At 40.2% G+C, this 25,109-nt stretch overlaps 1 protein-coding gene across 1 annotated transcript in view; it reads left to right on the top strand.

Annotated features, from left to right (window-relative positions):
- SPHKAP (SPHK1 interactor, AKAP domain containing) overlaps positions 1 to 23,753 on the top strand; it is a gene marked incomplete at both ends in the record, with an annotated part of 63,951 nt that extends 40,198 nt beyond the window's left edge. The window contains 9 exon segments of the mRNA XM_082288448.1: positions 5,920 to 5,979; positions 8,879 to 9,013; positions 10,511 to 10,766; positions 11,028 to 14,763; positions 18,114 to 18,293; positions 20,159 to 20,245; positions 21,255 to 21,307; positions 21,392 to 21,576; positions 23,610 to 23,753. Of these exon segments, the coding sequence (XP_082144574.1) occupies positions 5,920 to 5,979; positions 8,879 to 9,013; positions 10,511 to 10,766; positions 11,028 to 14,763; positions 18,114 to 18,293; positions 20,159 to 20,245; positions 21,255 to 21,307; positions 21,392 to 21,576; positions 23,610 to 23,753 (4,836 nt within the window).
- Between the last annotated feature and the right edge of the window lie 1,356 nt (positions 23,754 to 25,109).

The following is a 25,109-nucleotide window of genomic DNA, read 5'->3' as shown; positions in this document are numbered from 1 at the left end:
AGGCATTTTATGCTGTCCTAATATAAGTCAAAATATATGAGTGATTCTGGTCATTTTCAAAGACACAAAGCTCACAGCAAATTTCTGGACAACATCTGGCACGTTGCCACTCCTTTGATATTTTCTGTGGGTTACAGTTTACTTTGGCTCAGAAGTACAGGGTAAAACAGTATTTTTTCCTCAGGCTTTCGCTGACTTCAGCTCCTGAGGGAGCCCATCACGCATCTGTAGGTTCTCTGAAATAGTCACCATTGCAGTGAGCAATGCCTTGGAGCAGCTCTATTCTGTTATTGTGCTGTGGGGAAATTACAGTGATCTAATCTTTGTAAAGCCAGGAGACTCAGACTTACGTCTAATAGAAGTTTAGAGCAACTGTATAGTTCTTCTACTTTGCAGAGATGAAATTAGGATGAGAGTAGGCTCAGAATTCCAAAACTGCCATCCTATCACAGAGTTTTTGCTAAGAGCAGAAATTATTGTGATCAAAGATTCCATTAAGTCCTTAAAACAACTGTCATAGCAATCACAGTTGATGTAAAATTCAGTCACCCTCTTCACAAAATGCACCTTCACAATCCTACATTTAAAAAGGCATAAAGTGTTCAGAACAACAGTGTATAAGAAGCAACACACACCCTGAGAATAAACAATACCTGCCCAAAATATGGAGAGAAAACAATATGGAAGTAAAACGCTAAGCCTTTAGTATTTCAAAGGATAATGCTAAATAATAATCAGAACATCACTGCATTTGTGTGAGATGCATGTCACTCACAAACAAGGCACGATGCAAAGAAGCACAATGAGGTGCATGTTAATTTAACAGTGGCATTGGGAGAGCTTCATACCTGGTGACCCAAGCCAGGACAGAGGGGACACAGCTGTCTGTCCTGACATACAGCTGCCTTCTGCTCCTGCCACTGGGTTCTGTTTAGCAACAGATGGTAACATTTAAAGGGAACAAAATCCCTACTGAGGGCATGTGGAAGCTCTAACTGCAAGGGGCAGCACAGTTTGATCCTGCCTTTCCTGCTGTGGAGCTGCAGTCACTGCTGCAGTTCTCTGTCCTTGAGGACTGCGTTCCTACCAGCACTTTAATGGGTTTTTTATATAAAACCACCTTCAATCCTGGGCTCAGCAGTTGCTCACCTTCTCACGTTCAACATGTATCCTGCACATTCTCAGGTTTTAGGCATTAAAACTATTTTAACTTGGCACCCAGGAACTGCCTGCTCAGAACTACTTTCTCCTGAGATATCTCCTGGGGCTAATTACCTTTTTCAGTTCTGTTTGTAGGAAATTGAGTTTTATGGGCAGATTACAGAGCAGTCCCAAACCAGTTGTTTCCTCTGACTGTCTCCTGGGCTGTCTGAATCAGCACCTGGCATGAGTTGACTCAGTGATGTGTCAGGAAGAGGATGGGAAAAGCAGAACAGTGCAGACCTGGGAGATAAAGACTCTGTAAGCTCATTTTCTAGACAGCCTTTACATCCTGACATACCAACCACGACGGCACAGAACATGGAGCGTTCTACACAGTTCTGCTGCAAATCCAAATGCATACACAGACCTTTAGCCTCTGCTGAGATGTGTGGCACCAAACTCAGCCTGCTGGTGACCCCTAGGCCAAAGCTGAGGATCAGATGGATGGGTACAGTGGTGGAATGACAGGGATTAAGCAGTTTGTGTCACCTGGATATAGTCCTGCTACCATTTTGATACTGTCTATAACTGTGTTGTTGTAATCCAGAAATTGATGGATTAGAAACTAAGAAACAGTGTTTAGGACTGTCCTTTAGGTTACAAAGTCATAGGCTTAAATGCTAGAAAATGGCAGATACACAGTACTCTGATTCTTCATAATTTTCCCCCATTTTACAGGCTTCCTGTTCACTGAATCAGGCAATACTGCCTTGCATAAATGTGGGCATATGAGGTAAAATTCAGGTTGCACAAGCCATCTGTATATAGCTCTCATTTTCGAGTCTTGTCTCTTCAGTTTAACTTCCTTTCTTTTAAAATAGATATTGAAATTTTTTGGGAGGGTAGTATAATGTAGATGTATTTGATTTTATGGGGGGAAAAGAAGTCCACCTCCTGCAGCACTTCAAGCAAGTGTTGACCACAGTCCTTCACACAACAGAACACAGGACTGTGGCTTTCACTTTGCTTACCACGTTAACTATATCCTGAGGCCATTTGTCAGTGAGGAAAATATACTGTGTGTACATTATATCCTTAAATACTTCATAAAATAGTTTCTTAATATATAGTTCTTTTAAGAAGTTGTCTACATAATTTCTACATCAGCTCAAGAGCAGATTTCAGGACTTCACTGGTCTAGAGAATTTACCCCATGCACCTCTTACCAGTCATAGAAATTATCATGCAAAATAGGGAAGAAAAAGCAGAAACAAAGTTTCTCTATTTGCTTTTTATATGATCCTGGAAAGTAAAGACTTCTTCAAGAGCTTAGCAAGTTGGTGATGATACCCTGCCTGGTACTATTCTAGTAGAAATACTTGGAGAGTTTGATGAGAGGAGGGTTGAGGGTCAGACCCATATCTGTGCTATTAATGCACAAGAATCTGCATAGTGCAAGAGTTGCTATTTACAATGTGCCTGTGCATTAAATGGTTTAGGGACATGTAGCATCCTGCTTTTTTCTGCATTTCAATGCAGTGGTACATGTTCACCAAAAGAACAGCACTTTTCTCTCTTGAGCAAATGGGATTTCTAAACTTGGAAACACTACTCAACAGAAAGTAGATACTAGCACCTACCTGGGAAGTTGTGGGTGACTATCTCACTGTGTAAAGCCTGAACTTGGGTGGTGGGTTGTTTCCTTTTTGTATTATGCAACACCATTTAAATTTTGTTGTTTTCTCCCTCCTAAATAAGTATTTTCCTGAGACAGAAAAAAAGAGAGAACATCTTGAAGTTTCTGCATGGTTTCCAGACAGTAGATCAGTGTCAGTGGAAAGCAGACACACTTTGGAACTGAAAAGGTGTTTGTGGGAAGTCAAGGATGTGAAGCGTAAAGAAGTGGCTGGGAAAGGACTGACATTTAAAGATACTGTGATGAGGAGAAGGCTGGATTACAGCTCAATTAGGCTGCATCTGATATAAAGAAAAAAAAATCAGAAATAAATTGAGGTTAGCAAATCCTGACCTGACCTGGCCTCTTTCTTCATAATCTATTCAGTATTTCCATCCTAAAGATTATTAATTCTTCTCTAGTGTTGTTTTGCCTTGTTTTGATGGAGGTGCCCCTGATAATTACTAGAAGTTAATCAAGCAGTGCAAGCTAATGAGAGCTTAAAACTTGTATTACTTAAGCAGAAAACAGTGAGAGATTTTTCATAATAGATCATTTTCTCTTTGAGCACCACTGGTGAAGGATCTCCAAGAAAAATACCCTCACAGTGAACTTCCTAGAAGAAAGCAGTAGTGCAGAGCATGTCAGGATGGAACTGTAGAGTTAATTTATAGTTACAGTACCTCCCCATCTAGTCCTGGCTCCTGCTCACAGCAAAGGGTAAATGAGTTCTTCAGTGTCTTTCACCACTGTCAAACTGTTTTTTGTTCAAAAATTGCCTATAATTAAAACTGCAAAACCCGCAGGACAGAAAATGCTGAAAGACTGCATTGGCAGTGTAATAAATCAATGCCAGTGGAATTTGACAGGTGTATTTGGAAACTGGATTCAGTACTGCCATAGGTTTTATAGTGCAAGTTCATTAGGTTCTGAAAATCAATTTTTTAAAAAAGGGAAAGAGAGAGAATGGGACTTAAAATACTAGATAATCCTACTTACACTGAGGCTTCCTCTGCTGAGGCATTAGTGAGTTATATGCTATGCACACCACCTGAACCAGAGATGATGATTGTTTTGGCTGCGTGGAGAGGGCCTGGCTTTACGATGGCAGTCGCTGTCACTGGTAGCAGTGCCAGTGTTCATCACAGCAAAGTCACGAGCCATCATCCCAGCATGGATGGAGCAAAGGGCAAACCAAGGTTTACCAGAGAATCAGGTGTTTGGCTGGAAGGCCCAAAGACACAACTGCCCCTGGTGCAGCTTTTTCACAACACTCCTCAGTAACAGCCCTGCCTTCAGCATGGGGTGACCATGCTGAGGAGGACTCGAAACTGGCCCCCCACCTTCCCACACTCCTACCCTGCTGCCAAGGTATTGGTCCCCTAAGCAAACACACCTCCATGCGCCTGCAGACTCATAACTCATATCTCATATTGTTGTGGGAAAGTCCATGTGAAAATCAAGAGTGTAATTTTCTAATGCTTTTTAGTAACTACCTATTGCTGATATGTGAAATGCTTACATGTGAAAACCCAGTAGAAAGTAAGACAAGTGTTTGTCTAATCAACTGTAACATGTTTAGGACATGACATAACCACCATACCATGTTGCTAGAGGGTATTTTTACTATGTTGTAGCTTATAAGTTCCTATAACTATTTCTTACAAGTTCAGCAGATGACAGTGGCATATCCTAATTGTTGTCATTATCAGGCACAGAAATATTTTTGCTAAAATTGTAAAAGGGCTGGAAAATATGTTTGTGAGTTCATGTAAAGATGACATTAAACTATTTAAAAGGGAAAAAAAGCTTTCTTCTTCCCTGGGTGTTTTTTTGGTTTATAATGGGAGCACTGGCTGGATCTTTCCATCTGCTGTGCTGACTGTTACTGCAGATGGCCATAATCTGTACATATGGCATGTGCATGTATCAACTGAAACCAGGGTTATCTTGGTGTCAAAGCAGGCACACAACAGGAGCTCGGGTGCCTAACACCACACTGTTGGGGAAGGGGGTAATTTAGAGCATTTTCATTTTCTATGGGATATTTACATAGAATTAGGGAAAGAAGCGTTTCCTCTTCGCTGAAAAAAAAGCAAAAAAAAAAAAAAAAAAAAAAAAAAAAAAAAAATCACTCAGCTCTTTTATGTTAAATTTTGGATCTGCAATTTCTTTGGAATCGGGTGTTGGCTTTAGCTGAGCCTTGAATTTTTATTTTTTAGGTTTTAGTTTAAATGAGGACAGCCCCAAACTCTCATAAACTTTACAGTCAGCCTAGCTTTGGAGTCCCTGCTTCTAACTCAGAGCTGGAGGAAGGATTTTCTCATTAGAAAATGGCCTTCAAGTAGGCATATAATAAAATAAAACTCTTCGGAAATTAACTAGTCTTTAGATCTGAAGTTTCTGGTTAAGTCAATCTCACATCCATTAAATAGTTGCTGAAACTCATAATAATCAAAGAAGGGGCAAAACCCCTTGTCATCAAAAGCAGGACTTTCTGGTGAATCAGGTACTCACCAGGCAGTTAAGCTGTTCTACACCTGTGCTGGTGCCCAGTTAGCAGTGCTGAAAACTTTTGGTTGAATATTGGCTCACGAACCAATGTTAAAAAATCACTTTCATAAAGTTTTAAACTTCTGTATAGACTTAGAAAAATACTCCAGTATTTACATGGTGTGCAGAAAAACTCTAAAAGCAACTCAAAATTGCACTTATGAAACATTTAGCAACAAGTGCCTGGAAAGAAGTCATTGGAAAACCAAGACATGAAGAATTTATCTGATAGAAAATGAAAAGTATTTTTAACATTTCCTCTACCTTTACTAACATCCTCTGTATTACAGATTATTTGCAACATTTTCTCATTCATCAGATGAGCCAATTGTCAGTACATAGTCATGACTCTTACTCCGTTTTCCCTCCTTTCTTAGCATCTACTCCACTGTTCTTTTTTGCTAACCTTTCTACATTGCTTGTACTAGAAAAAGGCTTCACAGATTCAGCTACAAGGCTAGAAAATGAAAACATATTGACTTTAAAAGGGTTGCTGCCACTCTAATACAACTTTATAAGGTGCTGCTTCTTTTTCTCTCTTACTACAGGTTTGTTTTGTGAATTTAGATGCCAACAGAGATGATTGCAACGATGAGCAAGTGAAACAGGTAACTGCTTAGGTCTTAAAAACATGCACGGTGGATCTAGTCAGGCACACTAGGACTCTCCAGTAAAAATACAGATGAAAATTCTATGAACAAATCAAAGCCAATCCTAGATTTTTAACCCTTACAGAGCAATGCATAAGGAATCTGAAATTGTCTCAACACTGGACCATGTTACATAGGATTACTTATTCCCATCCTATAAATATGTAATGGATTGTTGCAGTCTGAATTCACAGCAGTTATATAAGTAGATTTCTTGCTTTTATCAGAGAAGTGAACATGGACATGTCATGCATCCTTTTTTTTTTAATTTGGCATAATACTACATAAACAGAGTTTCTGGTGTCCTGCTCCTCCACCAGTTTCTGATTCCTTTCTCTGTCCTACTGCTAAAAAGCCTTTGAAAATCTTCCACTCATATAGGTCTTGTTCAGCTGAGTCTTAGTCAAACTCCACATAGGTATATATGGTCTTGAAGAGGGGGTCTAGATAAAATAGAACTAGAGGTGTGTTTTATCTGTTTAACTGAAAGTTGTGAGGGTAGGAAAAAAGGGATTTATAAGAAGTAAAAAAACCCCCTTGGCTATTATACAAATGCTGAGACAAACTGCATCATAATATGATATTTAAAACACATTACCATTCCAAAAAAAAAGCAGAAGTCACATTCTGAAGATATGGCCTGATGTCAGTTTTATGCTTACATCTTCCTTTATCAGTTCCTTTTCATCATCCTGGCTTGGTGCCCATGTTTGACACACCAATACAGAAGCAAGATGTAGTGAGTAAACACAGGTAGTATCTCCTGACAGTACCCAGGGAGTTCCTTGGTTAAACTATTACAGTTCATTTGCTGAAAACACTTTTAGCTCATAGAACAACCAGTGCTGGGACCTTGATGCCTCCTGCAAGTCATTCATTAGCAGGAACAGTTTTTCTCTGCTGTTTTCTGCATTCTGCATCTGTGAAAATTCAGTTGTCAAAAATAAATGTGCCATCTTGCAGCAATATTATTTTTCTATTGAATCAGCAGGTTAACTGTGCAGAACATCTTGAGAGGTTTTACTTTACTGAAGCCACAGAAGCACTGGTTGTCTTCTAATGAGCAGTGGTTTTATTGTTGTTTAGAGTGTTTGTTGAGGAAAAAATATAAGAGGGGACACCAAAAGTTTCTCTCTCAGTCTTAGAACTAGACATCTGTTCTCAGTTTTCAGTGTAGGTAATAAAAATTCTCTGCTAGCACAGGTGCTATGCATTCTTTTCCAAGAGGAAACACCCTCATCCCCATTTTTGTGTATAAGAAGCAGGTTTTGTAAATTAGCATTGAGTGGTGTGGAATTTTATACAATACACTGGTGTGGTGAAAGCATTTCTTAGAAGAATTTTGAAGACGGTAGCACAGCTGTTGTTCATACGAAATATATAACTATTTACTAATAGGTACTTGGTTTACTAATAGGTACTGCTAGGATTTTGTGTTAGATCGAACCTTGGACTGGGTTAAACTGAGGGTTTTGTGCAAAACAGTGATGTTTCCAGACTTCTTTTTTTTCTGAACAAAAGGTAGAGAAGTGAAGTAAAAGATATGTCAAATGCCGTAACCTCCTACCTAAGAAATCTGATAAAATGTGGCAATTTGGGCAGTAGAAAAATAGAGATACTTCAGGAAGTGTTTGTGATAACAGAAAGGTTATAATTAAAAAAAAAAAGATGAGAACATTTTTATACTGCAGCGAATCATCAGACTGAATTGAAGCACTGAATTCAGTTATGTCACATAAAAATACTTAGTCTCATCTGAAGATCAGTCCACTGAAAAGTGAACTGTTCCCCAATACTGATTTAGCTTTTTAAGCCAGAAAGTTTTATTACATCTAATTCAATCCAGGGAAAAATAAGAGTACTGCAAGCTTAGTCTTTTGAGGATGAAAATAAAGAACAGTGAAGTATTGTTGCCTTGGTTAGTAACTGAAGCAGATGGCTGGGTACCCAAGATCTGCACTCCCTCAAGGGCTTTGTCACATGTTCTGCACTAACACACAGACCGTGCTAGTGCAGAAAATGGAGGTGGTATTTACTCTGCTCCTGCTGTAAAGGGTCAGCCTTGGTTCTCTGTTCACAGAACAAGCACACCAAGATCCTTGGCAGAGACAACTGTACTCTCAGAGTAGGTGTTGTCTTCTTGGCCTCACCTTTGTACACGAAGGAGCACAAATGTCCCTTGCACGCACTGGGGGCAGTACAGATCTCCTGTGTAGCATCACTGATGCTGTGACTTACTGCTTTCACCTCTAACAAATACATAACATGTAGGGAGTGACTGTGTCATTACAAATGGAAGGTCATGAAGGTATGCAGTGTAACAGCAAAGAAAGGCATATTTCACATATCTTTGACAGTTCTTCGTTCCATATTTAGCATTGCATCAATTTGGTTGGAAATTTCCAGGTAACTTCCACTGGTTTCTTGCTGGTCATATGCCTAGAGGAAAACAGGAAGATGTGCCCTGTTCTCATTACCATACCTACTGAAGCTTTTCTGTTTCAGACCATAAGAGAGACACTGTTTTCACAGTCTCTAAGGAACTCACATGTCATAGGAAGCATCTAGATGCACCTGTCCAATCAAGCTGTTTAGCACATGACAGTGTGAAGAATGGCAGATTGTCCTGCTGGACATTTGAGCAAAAGTTTACACTGTCATCCTTGTCTTGTCTGGTATTTCAAAAGAAAAAAATGTGCATTTTAATGCTGCCAGTTCTATTCATAATCTACTTGAAGTAATCCTTTCAAGTGAGTTTTCTAAAGGGATGCCTATAAGTGATATTTCATTTTAATATTTATAACTGTGCAACTCAGACTTCATTACCTGAGAGCAACATCTCTCTTTCATACTACAGAAGTTGATCAGTGTCTCACCCAATCTCCCCAAACTCATCAGTTCGATGAACGTACAGCCACCAAAGGAAAATGAAATAGTCCTGCTGAGTGGATTAACATCAGGAAACCTTCAGGCCGATTATGAAGTTTCCCAGGTAGGAGTCAAACTAATCTTTAAGATCACATCATGCCTGTGAAGGATGGAATTTGGAAAATGGGAAAAAGGAACCTGAAAGCAAAGACCTGAGATCAGTTTGAGATGAGTGGAAGTTTGCAAACATACAAACAGACTTTTGTCAGACAGATTTAAGTGTGTGGTGCACGGTGAGGGGACACACTCCATGTACACAAAGATAGCTAAGGGATCCTGCTGTTCCCTCTGGATCCTGCAGACGTCTGGGTTGCAGCTGGTAATGCTTTAAGCCACAGTAGCACTTGATCCTTCAGGGAAGGTAGGGCCAAGTCTGGTTCAATTTCATAGCAGCTATCTAATCTATCTTTTCTGTTTTAGCACACTAATTTACCTGGTTTTCTGTTCAGACACATTGTTTAGGTGGAAAGGAAGAACAGGCTAATAAACATGTTAATCCAGCATAACACTCATCCCACTCTCTTTATTAGTAGATACTTGCTTTGCATTCACAGTCAAAGACAAAAGGTCCAGGATGGGGCCAGCTTATGTTAGATACTGTGCAAATGCCCAGGGGGTCCAGGGCATCTTTTGCAGAGCCTAAAACTTTCACCTCAATCTAATCCAAAGTTGGTCCCACCCAACCTGACTCTTTCCTGGGAGCCTGGAGTTCAAAGCACAAGATCACAAGCTGCAGAATCTTGGGTTTGGTTCAGGGTACATCCATACAACAAGCACGGTCCATGCAGAGACATCGACTTAGCTCTGTCACTGTATAAATCTCCAACGGTTTTAATATCAGTAAGATGAGGATAACAAGAGTTCCTTCCTCTCAGTTTCTGTCCAACTTTCAACTTAACTGTACAGCTTCTCTAGGTAAGACAATTGTATATAAAGGCCAAGGACATTGTGCACTGGACCCCCATTTCCAGTGGGAGGTTGTATCGGCCTGAGATAATAGGGCTTTGGACAAAAAGGGAATGAGAGTAAGAGCAGCAAAGAAACAAAATAAAACATTATTTTAAAATGGTCTACTGGAGCATCTAAGGGTGACCTGCTCTACACAATCTTATCAGCTGGTATTTACAGGGCTGCCTTCAAACAAGTGTTGCAACTGAAATTATCCTGGAAAGAAATTCATGCCCGCAAACAATCCCCGCCAGAGAGGTAATACTGGGTAGTGTGAGGCCATTAATAACAGCATGTCAGATGACTAACATCAAATAAGTCTGTCATTAAAACAAGAAGTTGATTGAAAACAAACAACTTGGCAATTTCAACAAAATTTCCAGGTATCCCCTGTGATACAGCTGGGTTCTCTACTAAAACACTTGTATAACAAAAGCTGTCATTCCAAAGAGTCTTATTTTGGCATACATGTAACCGCACACTGTTACTAACATTGAAATGACAAATCATATCACATCTTTGCAACAGAACATTCCTGAGATATTTATAGAGAGAGAAGCTTAAAATAAATCTTATTTTTTAATTAAATAACTGAGATTCTTTTCCCCTCTAGTGTCCTTGGCTGGCAGATGTCTGCTTGGTTCAATGTCCAAGGGGGGACAGGAGAAACAGCGCAAGCTGCATCATTTTTGAAATAAACAAGTTTCTGATTGGACTTGAGCTCGTTCAGGAGAGGCAGCTGCAGATAGAAACCCGTGTCCTAAAGCCCGAGGATGACACGAACTGCTCCGTGTCCTCAATAGAAGAAGATTTCCTCACGGCCTCCGAGCACCTCGAGGATGACAACGAGGCTGATGAATATAAAGCTGGTAAAAGCAGGGGGACTGAGATAATTCTGCTGTTGTTTGTACCGCACAACAGTTATAGCAATGCTCACAGAAGTTGCACTCATACATATGTGATTTAGAAAATGGACAGCCATTCCTATTTTTAAATTTTTGTTCAAAGACAAGATACCTGGCTGTGCAGTAGTTTTACAGAGCAGTAATGTAGTACACAGTTGTGCAGCTCTTTTCTTTTAAAAGTCAGAAGTTACTCTGCAAAAACTAATTTTTTATTTTTCTTAATAGGTCATGAAAAATTAAATGTTTCAGAAGCATCTTCAGATGTCAAAAAAAGTAAAGGAAAGGGATTTGAAAACATTCATTATAAAAAAGCCAGGTTGCCATTCATTCTTGAAGGGAACTGTATTAATAAAGATAATGCAGCTACTCAGGTCTCTGAAACTGTGAATCTTGTGGCAGAAGATGGCATCTCACAACCTGAAGATAAGTCAGACCAGGAAATACTGTGGCAGAAGGAATTAGCTGAAAAAGGTACTTCATCATTTAGTACTACTAATTTTACTAGTGAGGTTGAAAACTCAGCGCTCAAGTTAGAAGATGTATCTGTAACCAAAATGGCTAAAGAGGAGCTGGAGCCTCTGGGTGACCCAAAAACAAAACAGAGCAGCAAGACAGATGGGAAAGATGGTGCAGCTATCAGGAAAACTGATCCTCCCTCACAAAATGAGCAGGCGACCACAGGTCAGTATGCCACAAATTTAGCAGAATCTGTTCTGCAGGATGCATTCATTAGACTGTCACAGTCTCGACCCAGTTTCAGTGAGGAGGCTGCAGTCAGCATCTCTGTAGGAAGCTCCTGTAAGTCAGAAGATTTTTCTGCTTCCCGATCATGGAACGAACTTCCAAAGATTGTCATCGTGCAAAGTCCAGACAGTTCTGAGAATGTACCTGACTGGCCAGGGTCTGCCTTCCCCAGCCTGAGCCACTGGGCTGAGGCAGAAAGCTCTGCTGAAGTTTCAGATTACTTTGAGGAAGAACATTCAAATGGACATGACCAAAGTGCACTGGAAGTGGCTCTGGCTTGTGCAGCCACTGTCATTGGAACCATTTCCAGTCCCCAGGCAGCAGAGAAATTCCGCCAGGACCAAGAAGTGACAGACTCTAGAAGTGGAGTGGCTGCTAACGAAGAGGTGCACACAGCATCCTCACAGCTCCTTGACGACTGTGCTGGCACAGAATACTCGTTCCCATCTGCGCTCTGTGGCATGACTCAAGTAGCAAGTGCTGTAGCCATCTGTGGCCTGGGGGAAACAAAGGAGGAGAAGTACCCTGCAACTTCCAGTGGACTTGTGTCTGCTGCTCAGGCCTCTGCAGCCATTACTCTGCATTGTAGCATAGCTGTAGGAAGCAGCATGGAGAAGCTGAATGAGAGCATTGCAGAGGCACTTCTCAAAGAGGCATCCATAATTCTGACCAAACCCAACACATACAAAAATGTAGGGCATTTTATGGAATCTATAAATGGGAAAATTATTGAAACAGCAGCAAGACCACGTATTCCATGTGCTGGTGGAGTAATCAGAGATGAACTTGCACAAAACTTATCCAGTATTATTCTACGACATTCTATGGAAGAGGTTAGAAAGAAGAGACAGCTACAACCCCATTCAGAGAACGGCTCAAGTACACAAGACATTTTCACAGAGACTGCAAATGAGTTGCTTTTTAATATAATATATTTCACTTGCAAGAAAATGAACGACATCAGGCAAGTTGAAGAGTGTTCTCCTCTCTTTCCTGAGGGCACAAAAGCAGAGAAAGTAACCAGAGCAGAAGGATGGCCAACACTGGCAAGAGCAGGTGAAACTTCACACAGCCCCCTTGATCACTCTGCAGCTAAGGCATTTGGTACATCCTACAGCACCAGTACTATCAAAGATCTTGAAAAGGTCACAAGCACTTGGAAAAGTAATATCAAAGATGTAAATAGCAACGAAGATTCCACATTGAATTCAGAACCAAGTGGAGATACAGGGCATAACACACTTGGTGGAAAAATATCTCCCAAGAAGAGATACCTGAAAAGAACTGCACGAGACTGTTACAAATCCCCAAATCAGAGTAACAATCATCATCAGAAGAAAGACTACAGATCATTTTCAGACAGAGAAAATACCTTTGCAAACAATGAATGCAGGCACGGTGTTCAAGAACAGCTGTCTTCCAGTGCCACCATAAATACAGAAAACCAAGCCAAGATTAAGTGTGATTCTGTGCTAAATAATGATGTTCAACTTAGCTTGTCTTTATTAGGAAACCATGTTTTGCTTCCTTCTCAGCCTGTGCTACAGGTGAAAAATTCAAGGGACAAATATTGTATAACAGATTTTGCAGAAGAATTGGCAGAAACAGTTGTTTCTATGGCAACAGAAATAGCTGCCATTTGTCTGGAAAATTCAAATGGCAAGCAGCCCTGGTTCTGTGCATGGAAGAAAGGCAATGAATATCTAGTGACCCAGAGTTTATCATGCAGAACCATGAAAAGGAAGAAGGAAACCCATACCAGTGGTTCTGTGGTTCGGAAGCACAGGGCACCTCGACTTAGTGAGATCAAAAGAAAAACAGATGAGCATCCTGAGCTAAAGGAAAGATTGATGAATCGGGTAGTAGATGACTCTATAAACCTTGAGGACACACCAGATTCTGTCAACCTCTTTGCAAATGAAGTGGCTGCCAAGATCATGAACCTCACCGAACTCTCCATGGTTGACAGCATCTGGCAAGGTCCAAACCACCCCAGGAACAGACTGCACTGTGAAAGATGGAGCCGAGCCAAGGCCTCAAGCTGTGAGAGCATACCAGAGGAGGACTCAGATTCCAAAGCCTCTTTCAATACCCTAGGCCTAATGAACAGCTTTGGTCACTCTCTGAGCCAGACAAGTTCTGTCTCAAAGCAGTCTAGTTGTGAAAGCATTACAGATGAATTTTCAAGATTTATGGTGAACCAGATGGAAAACGAAGGAAGAGGTTTTGATTTATTACTGGATTACTATGCAGGAAAAAATGCAAACAACATCTTAACTTCTGCCTTGCAACAGGTAGCCAAGAAAAATGGCCATCTTAATGTAAGACCAAGTTGCCCATCCAAACAGTCCAGCACAGAAAGTATAACAGAAGAATTTTATAGGTATATGCTAAGAGAAATCGAAAAGGAAAACAAAGATAATCCACCTTCCTCTCGGAATTCAAAGGACTGGTGTGGCAGTTTGCTGGCACCCTCTCTACGGTCACCTTTCTGCTTTCGGCAGTCGTCGATGCCTGACAGCAGATCATCAGGCTCCAGGCTTACAGTGAACGTTCCAATTAAGGCAAATTCCTTAGATGGGTTTGCCCACCATCGCCAAGATTCCTTAAGTGTCCAGCCTGTCAGTACTGTGGCTTCTGCGGGGCTCTGCAAGTCTGACTCGTGCTTGTACCAGAGAGGCAAGACTGACCAGATCACAGATATGCTGATCCACGAGACGTGGGCCAGTTCTATTGAATCACTGATGCGCAAGAACAAAATCATAGCAGATGAGGCAGAGGCTGCAGAGGCTGACCAGTTTTACAGTGATTCTCCACCACATGTGGAACAATATGCAAAAAGACTGGCTGCAAATATTGTTGAAAGTGGTAAAAGTTTAATTGTGGTCCAGCAGGATTCCTTTGATTATACAAGCCGAGAACACATGCTGGAAAGCAAACATCCCCAAAGCATAACTCAGATACAGTCAAAACCCAAAATGGAAGAAATAGATGTGGATGAGGAAAAAGAGCCTGTGAAGAGCCCTGGAAGCTTTCCTGCAGGACAGCACAGGGAAGTGCCTTTAATTCAGATAGAAACTGATCAACGAGATGAGCCAGATAAAGACTTGGAGTCCTTAACTTCATGTGGCCCATCTGGAAAGGGGCATCGAAGCAAAGAAAAGCCTCCAGAAGCTGTGGATGGGAAACACATGGTTTCCAGTTCCCCAGTAAATAGGTGAGTGACAAAACAGCCAATCAGCCAGCATATTGCTTTGGTCTTTGGTTTATTTTCCCAGTGAGAGTTATTTTGATAAAGGAAGAAGAGAGGTACTTTTAGAGAAATAAGCAGGCTAAGTTGTGACTACAGGTTTCTGTTGGCATAAAAACACCCAATCGTATGTCACAGTGCTACTTTTCTGGAGAAAACTTACATTGAATATGACATTACGGTTTTAAGATTTAAATCTAATACTGCACAGACAAGTTCTCTCTCTACAGACATTTAAGTCTCGCATAATCAAGACAGGAAAGATGGACAAAAACTTAAACTTTTAGTTAGCACAGGCTGATATCTGAACTAAAAAATAGATAAATAAAAATCAGTGCTAGTGTATAACAGAAGATAGCAGGATTTGACCTGTAGTTCTCTGCTATGCTTGTTGCAAGTAACGTTTTGCATACCTGGAAACAAGACCAGACTTCTGAGAGCTTGAAGTTCAACTTTGTGTTTACAGTCTGGAGCTACAAATGATAAAAATTTTTTAGTGAAGGAAATAAAAGAGTAAAAGTAGGCCTCACCTCTTTTAGTTTGATACTTCTCTGGTAGACTTTAGATAGGGAAAAGAAGAGCATTTTGTTTTAATGCTGTTTCATGGAGTTTACATCACAGCTTACCACTCTCTCCTTACAGCTGCACTCCTTTTGTTAAGAAATCTGCAACTTGCTTTGGTTAAGGTAAAGTGTGAGCCCAGTGTGAGAGTGCAGTGCAAATGCAGACGATTGCTGTGGGTGCTCTGAGATTAAGGGAATGCTCGTTCTCAAGGCACTGCCTCTTTATCACTGTACTTCATTGTATCTGTTACTTTAATGGTATCTAAACTGCCAGTCTCTTGGAGCACTGCAGCACCCCATTATCTCAGAGTGGCAGAAAGAGTGCAGGTGCTAGTGTTAGAAACCATTTTGTAGCTCATTTTATTCTAGGCAGTGCTCTGTTTTGGCATTTGACAAAGCTCTGCTTGAAGTGAGAAAGCACAAGTGCCTTCTCTCTTGAAGTGAGAAAGTACATAGATTGTAAGTACTTTCCTGTGTATGGCAGCAATTAGGTGGATAATTACCATGGTGTCACTAGTCTTTCATACTGACTCTCCCCCACTAACCTTCCTCTTCCTTAAAATGCAACCTGCTTTTAGTAAGATAAATTTAGAAATCCATCTATTTGGAACCTTAACTCTTTGAAAATGAAGTTATTTTTGCAGTTCATGAGCCCTTGCATAATTTTTCATTTCTTTGAAGCAGAGCTCCCAACATGGCTATGACGTTTTTAAAGCAATAGGATTGGTAGGGCAGAATTAGTAACTAGAGGCTACACGTGCATGAGCCTCTTGGCTCAGCAATGCCGTGCAGTTCAGTTCAACTTGCCTCTGTTTCTGTGCATCAGCCTCATTTGCAGCATGAAATGCAGAGTTCTTCCAAAGCAATCTCAAATAGCAGCTGCCCAAGTGCACTCCAGATGTGCTCGTATCCCTGCTGGGAAGACAAAGCCTCCAGTGGTTCTTCACACAGATCTGAACCATTTGTGGCATGGCTGTCTGGACTAAGTCTAGGCTGAAGTGAAAACCTAAAAATATATATAATGTAGCTATAAAAGCATCAGTAGAAAGTGCTTTGATCCACTCCTACTGCCTGAAATTACTTGCTAGTTCAGATACAGGCACACAGGACTCCAGGCAAAATATCAAGCAGACATAGAGTCAATTAGAGGAAAAAAAAAAAAGCCATGCAGGCCTTCAACGATGAAAAAAGCTGTTTCTTGTATGTAGGCAGTGCAACAGAGCCAGTCCTGTCACAGTTATACAGAAACTGTTCCAAGTGACTGTTCACAAGTGGGGAACTGTCAGTTCAAAGCATCACTGGTGTGAGATGTAATTGCATAATGAATCAAACAAAACCCAAAATGCCAAGAAACAGCGCCCACACAAATCTCTTGTGGTTTGGACCAGGTTTCAGGAGCTACCTGTCCTGTACTAAGAACGTGAATAGCACCCCTGCCCTGCCACCTGGCTGCTCAGTGCCCACGTGTCAGAGAGTGTGGGGGCAGAGTTCTGTGCCCAAGGGCTCAGGGGTGGGAGACACAGGGGTTTGGCAGAGCTGACTGCCAGGGGGAGCAGAGCTCCAGGCAAGCAAGTCCTGTTCTCCCCTCACAGGCTACATCTCTGTCATCCAGCATTAACACAACAACTTCTGAGAGGGAGAGCTTGGCAAAAAGAGATATCCACAATGACATTGTCTCAGTATATGCCTAATCAAGGTAATTACTCAGGAGCAATAAAATTTCTGGTGTGATCTCATGCTCTAACTGAAGGCAGATGCCTCAACTACAGAAAAAGGTCTGAAGGCAAGAACTTCTGTAGAGAGGTTCTGCAGAGGGTTCAGTACAGAACATAACATTGCTTTAATCCCTAAATTGCAAATGCAGACTATCCACTGAATATAATGAAACTACAGTTGTACTTTACTTGTTATTCTGGCACTACAGTGATATAATTATTGGAGGGATTGATTATTATTTAATTTTCTTTGAATCAAAAGCCAAGTTTAGCTCTAAAAACTTAGCAAAAATAGTTTCTTTTTTTTGTTTCTGTGTGTGTTTGTGGGAGCACATGTACATACATTTGAAATACACATATGTGACATATGTCAAGCGTGCAGAAATAGAAAGCATTTTTCCCTTAACCCTGTATTTTCTAAACTCAGTCTGGGCTCCATCTTCAGTCTGGTTTCTGACTACCTGTCACAATATTTTGTCCTTCCCCAGCCTAAGCAGTGAAGATCCTAAGGACATGGCAGGCTCAGAGTCATTAGTGAGTCACAGCCCACAATACTTTCCTCCTTTCATTTCTTTAAGTTTATCAGAGTAGAAAACCCTGTCAAGAAACTTATTCACCTTTAGCAGGATGGGGATTTAGCAGCAATACCTATTTCCAAGAAATGCTGTCACTCTGCACTAACATATATGACATGCTTCAACCACTGATTGACTGAAGTGCATTAAGCAATAAACCTTTACAGTGATCAGGTTTTTAATACATGTTAAATCTTTTTGTATGAGCTAAAACTTTTCTATGCATACTTAAATCTAGAGTTTGTGTTTATTTATTGCAGTCATAAGAAAATCCTTTTTTAAGAGCATCTCAGACCATATGTTCTACTGGACTGTATACATAAATTATAAGCTTGTCCAGTCTTTTGGATCTCTTAATTCTGCAGCTTGGTTGACTTTAATGAGCAGCATTGCCTGAAGATTGGTGGCACCAGTTTGTTTGCCTATATTACAATATCAATGTGCCTTCCCTATCACCCTGCCAGCAACAGTCCTCAGAGCAGATCGGATGCTGAAATCATAGGAGAGACAAAAACAGCTGAAGAATTTCCAACCCATCTCAGCAGCAGTGAAGAAAGCACTGGCAGCTGGTCCCAGCTTGCCAACGATGAGGACAATCCTGATGACACAAGCAGCTACTTGCAGCTCAGCGAGCGCTCCCTGAGGTACCCACGTTGTCTCTTCTCACTCTACAATGGGGTCTGTCCACCCGGCCAATGATTTGCCTACCCTGCATCAGCAGTGAGAGGCAACAGCTCAAGATTTCTCAGAATACTGTAAAGAATGTCTAATGGCAGACTTTATTTTTTAATAAGAGGAAAAAAACTGCCTGCATTCTGATTCTCAGCCAGGTCTTTTTACTACTGGTGAGTAGCTCGATTCAAAGAAAAAACCTCCTGGCACCACTGAAATGTCTCAGTCCTACAGCAAAAAGGCCATTGGACAAGTTAATTGCTACAGTCTTTCTTTTGATTTATTTGCTACTGTTTGCATAATGTTTATTTTGGCACCTCCTTAGCCAAGATTGATGAGGCTGCCATTCCCACCAGAAATCCATGCACTGAGAATAAAGACTGAGCCCTGATCTGCTTAGACTGGCACAGGGGTTCAGGTTAACAGAGGATGACCAATTTTTCCCTGAGTAGACATAAATTCAAGAGCTCCTACTGCTATGTGCTGATTTTGTTCCAAGTCAGGACAAATGTTTGAAAATGTTATTTAGTCCTTGGAGTTCATATAGAGCGATGGTAGTTTGACTTTCAGCCCTTTCACAGCATCAAATTGAGTAAGATTTTTCCTTCACATGCTCTTAGACTATGTTTTAAAATATTATCAAGTAATTACATCTTTCTCTTGAGTATTAAGATGACAAGGAGGGAAGACATTATGGTAATGAAGCAGGGAAAAGAAGGAGTCTGTGTCAGAGAGCACTGTTGGCTGGCTGAAATTACTGAACAAAACATGGCTGTCAGAGCAGCTGAACATTCATCCTGTTATTACAGTATCAACCTTTAACAAAGTCCTTGGTCTGAGAGAGCTGAAGTATTGTGCCTTTAGCTCTGCACTGGAACAGAAATTGCTACAGCAAGTCTGAATGCATGGCATGCTGACAATGTCTCGGAACACCCTGATGGGGAAAGGAACTGTCTAATCAATCCTTCTAATGTAGGGGAAAATACTATTAGTTCATTTTCCAGTAAAAATTAAGTGGTTCAACATGACTTGCCACACAGAATTTGTTCATGGTAATTGACTTGCAGCCAGCAAATTCACAACCTGTCCATGAGATTATTTCAGTATCTGCATAAACATTCACTGTCACATTTATAATGATGTTATAAAGTGAAGCGGTACTATTTTTTCCAAATATTCTCAAGTGTGCTACTTCATCCTTGTGAAGAAGCCAAACAGAATACTTCTGTGTATTTGTGGTCCCAGTGAGCATTAGCTTTAATTAAAGTCTCAGTCTTTCAGAGTAGTCAGAAACATGAGGGGCCATCTCTGTACCTGTGGGTTCCATCCAATCCAAAATAGTATTTGGGGTATGATGCAATAGACTGAAACTGCTGCTGGTTACCAGCGTGGACTCACCTTACAGGTAATTATATGATGGGCAGAACTCCCTGTGTTCAGAGGTAGCTGGATCTCTGCAGGTTTCTTGCAGGACGTCTCTGGACCTGCTAATCTTTCTTTTCAAGGACTCACACAGACTCGGTTTTTGTTTGAGGCCAAGTGTTCATTGCATGAACCATTCATAAGAAGAGAGTCCACTTTTTTTCCTCCAATTTACAGCATCACTTGATGCATTGATGCATTTGAAACATGCTCCATCTAGAACTACTTTAATAAAAGACTCGTTAATTTGAGCAGACTAGTGTGCTTCATTCAGGGAACCACTTGCTGAGCACAATTGATTTTATGGAACAGGGTTCCTCCCCAGTTTGCTTTGTACAGAAATAAATTTTTAAAAGATGTATGGAGACATGTTCAGCACAGCTTGGCACTAATACTTAAACTTTTGCCTTGTCAGCAATGGCAACAGCAGTACAACTAGCAGTCTTGGCATTATGGACCTGGAAATTTATCAGGAGAACGTGTCATCTTCTCCTATGATTAAGTAAGTAGTCGCTGAAGTGAGACTTGATGTTTAGTCCAATTTTAACTGCAAATCGTTCACACTGCCAAAACCGTGCCAAGCCCTGCTTTGCACCTGCTGCTGTGCCTGCCCATGGTTTCAGGAAAAAGCACATGCAGGTGTCTGTGCAGAGTGAGGGCACCAGACAGTGAAAGATTACAGGAAAATCCACTGAGGTGGATCTCTCGGGAGCACAGATCCATCAACCACCCTGTCTACAAGACAGTTCTCTGTAGTTTCAGTTTTCTGTCATATGAACCTTCTTCTCTGAATAACTTCAAATATTATCAAAACGCTACTGTAATACCAAGTAAGGTCAAGCAAATAAGGATCAATTAAAAGCAATTTTTAAAAATCCAATAGCATTCTTTCCAATAATAATAGCAATAATAATTTGGCCCACAGTACATCTTACCTGTTGTTTCTGGGAACGTTTCTACTGAACATGCAATTCAGTTATCAAGAGATGTGCAAGTACATCCTGCCTAAAGATCCTGGTACAACCTGCCAGCTGGTGAATGTCATTTTGTATCCAGGGCACACCCACTGCACAAACGTATGGACTGCACATCACATACTGAACATGGCAACTTCCTGAAGTCAGTGACATTAGCAAATTGTCACTGCAAAATGCAGACATTGGAAATTCAGCATTTCCACCCAGGTTATGAGACTTGCTGTGTCTTACCATAATGTCATTTGCTTGTCATTACATGAACTGTAAAGATACACAGATCCTGGTGAAACGTAATACATGACATAACTAACACAAGTGCTTCATCCTACTACAGAAAAATGCTGCAATTCAGCTTTTCCTGATTTACAGATTAAATAATGAAATATATTCAGCATTTTATTGTTTCATCCTATGTAACCTTTTTCTTGCAGTTTTCTAGGTCTTGCATTGAGGGAGAAGTTTATTCATCATGAAGCAATTTTGTAGACTGTTCCTAAGTATGACTAATAAACTTTGTTGTTGTTTGTTTCTAAGTGAATTAGTAGAAGAAAAGGGTTTCCTTAGAGAACAGACAGAAAACACAGAGGGTAAGTTGAACCATATCAATTAAAATATACAGTTTGAAGATAACACAAGTAATTGCACAGTAACTGGTGGGATTATTCTTCCAGAAAGTACTTCTGAGCTTTCAGTGGGAACAGCCAACTGTCAAAAGGACCTCCTGGTGATAAACTTCGATCTGGAACCAGAGTGCCCTGATGCGGAGCTGCGAGCCACCCTGCAGTGGATAGCTGCTTCTGAACTTGGAATTCCAACCATCTATTTTAAGAAATCTCAGGAAAACCGAATTGAAAAGGTAGTGTCTACAGAATTGGGCATACTATTAATGTGTGCATAACTGTGGCAGTTATGATTTATTGAAGCTATTGAGCTTCAAAACAGATGCAAAAACATCTTCATTACAGCAAGATGGCAATACTACTGTTTATTAGAGAAAGGAATGAGAGGACAGGTGTGTTGGAACTTAAGCATGTGAAATATATAGTTGATTGTCTATGGCACAAGCAAATGTCACCATGAGACCTTCTCCAAAGTCTCTATGGCATGCTTTGATTAATCTGTTCACTTTTTCATATTAATGATACATTAAATACCAATGCCCAAGGCAGAATTAGCAGTCCTTTATGTGGCTACATTTGAAAGGCCACACATAGTTTACATGGAGTTTAAGTACAAAGCTTTGAAAAATAAAAACACTGGTGTGTGGACATCGCATGTACAAAGTTCTGCTAGATGGTCACTATAATGTGAGACATTGTTTGGACTTAAGATTTTCAGTCCTTATGCGTGTTCTGCCTTGCCTGCAACACTGATCAGGGTGGCCTCAGGTCGGTCTGAATTTGTGCCTGGCTGTTCATAAATTGCTGCAGCTGGGGATACAGCTTTTGAAAGCAGAAGTCTCTTTGCAAAGAGAAATGGACAGACACAGATCACTGAGAAACCTTCTGAGGTGTTAGTCCAAGCCAGTGCCAAGAGCAACACTGAACTCCAAAACAGCCACAAGAACTGCAGACTCTTTCTATTCCTGAATGATCAGTTGGTGCTCCTTTGTAGACACCACCAAATACCAACCCCAGCATTTCAGGAAAGATCAAAACGGACCCATTTCCAAGATCAGCAAGAGCAGCTTAAGCTTTAAGGCTTAAAAACATGTTAGTATTTAAGTCAATTAATAAAAAAGTATTACAAATCAGTATTTTGGTCTCTTATGGGAAGATCATTTTGAGTAGCAGAGATATTGTTTGATTTTCTTGAGTACATGCATTTGGGAATCATAAACATAATTTAAAATGCATTCAACAGCAACAGTCCAAATTGCATCTAATTAAAGAAACAGCTGTCAGCTTTACCCATGTGCTTTGGCAAACAGTTAATTCAATTGCAAAAATACTCTAGGGAATAATGAAGCACATCCTGCCTACAACAGTGTTCTTGGAAATCACGTGTGCATTAAATATCATTAAAATACAGATTAAAAGTTTAGGCTTCAGTATGTAAACAGCAAACAGCTACACTAACTAGAGACACAATCTTTTCTTGTGTAGTTTAAAACTGGAAACATAGAAGGAGCAAACTAATTATTGTGAAATTCAGAGAAGTGAAAAGCTTTGATTTTCATTTATGTGCTTCAGAAAAAAGAAGGACCAGATGGATGACCCTGTAAAGCCCATTTTTAAGTACAAAGTGGACAAAACTTGGGATTTTTTTTACAGGGGCCTAAGAACATATATTTAACCTCTGGTTTCTCTGGAAATTAAAAAAAAAAAATCAAATACAGATATTCTCTATGATTCAACAACAGCTGTGACAAATGTCTTCATGTGACAAAATTTTACACAAAATTCTTTCTCACCAGTACTATGTGAATATTTAAAATACTATGGGATGTATATATGGAAATACAGAAAATTAAGTGTGAATTAAAATATCGCTAACAGTCATGAAAAAATACTTTTTTAAAGATGGACAGTCACACTTCCATTATTTTGACAAGTTGTTGGTAACAAGGAAAATAGATCCTTTAGCGAACTCACTTCCTCTGTTGTTACTTTCATTGCAATAAATCAGAAATAATTGACAGAAGCAGTTAATTTAGAAAACATCATGAGAGCCTATCAGTCTTTGGGGACCTATGGAACTTGAGAAATGAAGTTTTTATAAATAGAAAGAAGGCTGATGGTGCTGTGCACTGAATGGTGTCCACTCCCTCATACAGCTGTGCATTTAAAAAGGGTGGGCTAACAAAGGTTTCTGTGCATGCATTTCACAAAACCTTTGAAAATGTTCACCAAATCCTAAGTGTATTTCATTGTGGTTATTTTTATTCAGTTTCTAGATGTTGTGCAGTTAGTTCAGCGGAAGTCCTGGAAAGTGGGGGATATCTTCCAAGCCGTGGTGCAGTACTGCAAGCTCAGCGAGGAGGGCAGAGAGATGACACCCAGCCTGTTCGATTGGCTGCTTGAATTGGGTTAACAGAGTTCACTGGCTCAGCATTTCTGTTTTATTCCAGTTTAAATAAGCAGTGGTTTGTGTAATGCTCTGATTTCTGAACATCACTGAATAAAATGTGCAAAGATGTACAAACTCTAGAAGAACAGCACAAGTCCGTTCCACAACTGACCCAGGAACAAAGCGAACCCAAATTTATTGTGTCTTTCTGTGTCGTGAGGGACTCTTGATAAGTTGTGCTATAGGATGCACTGTACAATGAGGGGATGGATTTTTAGCCTTCTGAATTAAGGAACTACACAGTAAAGGCTTAATTATCTAATATACTCCATTTTCATCAATTTGATTAAATTGGTCAGGTAAAATGGGATAGTACACTAACATTCAGTTTTAAAACAGCACGATATTTGTACAGTTTAACTGTTAGAAGCAGAGTGTGTTTCAGAATGTCTGGAGACACCCTTGTCCCTAGATAAGTAATATTTATCATTTTTTTTTAATCCCCATAATCTGCTAAGGGGTAAAAGCTTTTGAACCCTTAACATCTTTGCAGTTAGACAGCACAATAAAAAGCTGCTGAAAACACATTTTCGTTTCTTCCCATGTGTTTATTTCTCTTCCATAGCTGTTCCTGATTCCTGCAATCTTCCCAAAGAAAATCCAGTCTCTCAGTTACTGTCCTTATAAAACTGATTCCTTTTCCCTGGGAAGCAATGCAGTTCAGTCTAGCTATACCTGTAGATTCCTGCACACAGCTCTGTGAGCCAGAGCAGCAGTTCCCAAGCCCTGTCCTGCCCCAGCCCTGCCCTGCAACTTCGAGCATGTCATTTCACCTCTGTGCCTCACTGTCCCTGCCTGGCCAAAGGGAATAATGATAGTACAATTGTTACCTAAGGGGCTTCTGTTGAAAGCACTATGTAACATTCTACATACCAGTTAAAAGCAGTGAAAAAAGTACTATTGTAATTCTAGTGTAATTGAATAAATTGTTAATGAGGTGAAGAAATGCATATCTGAAAAGAGCATCATCTCATCCTAAACATCTCAGTGTTAATTTTTGTAACTTACAAGAAAGCAAAATGTTTGTTAAAATTTCAGCAGACATATGTATTCATTTTGGATATAACTGTTTGGACCATATGTGAGAGCTCACATTCCTATAACATTTCTATAATTGTTTGATAAGATATACTCTGTTGAGATATACTGTTGAGATGATCTGTTGGTATGATGCACTTAGTAGTACATTCTCTTGACTCTGCCAAAGAGACTGGGTTTGAATTTAAAGGAAAAAATAACTTACAACATCACAGCTCTTCTGCAATTTTTTTTTAAATACTTTTCATTTCTCCTACCCAAATAGTGTAATAGAATACCTGC

This window comes from Coloeus monedula, assembly GCF_965178545.1.
Source record: "Coloeus monedula genome assembly, chromosome: 10".
NCBI classification, from domain to species: Eukaryota; Metazoa; Chordata; class Aves; order Passeriformes; family Corvidae; genus Coloeus; species Coloeus monedula.
This window is presented reverse-complemented; position numbering and strand designations above follow the sequence as displayed.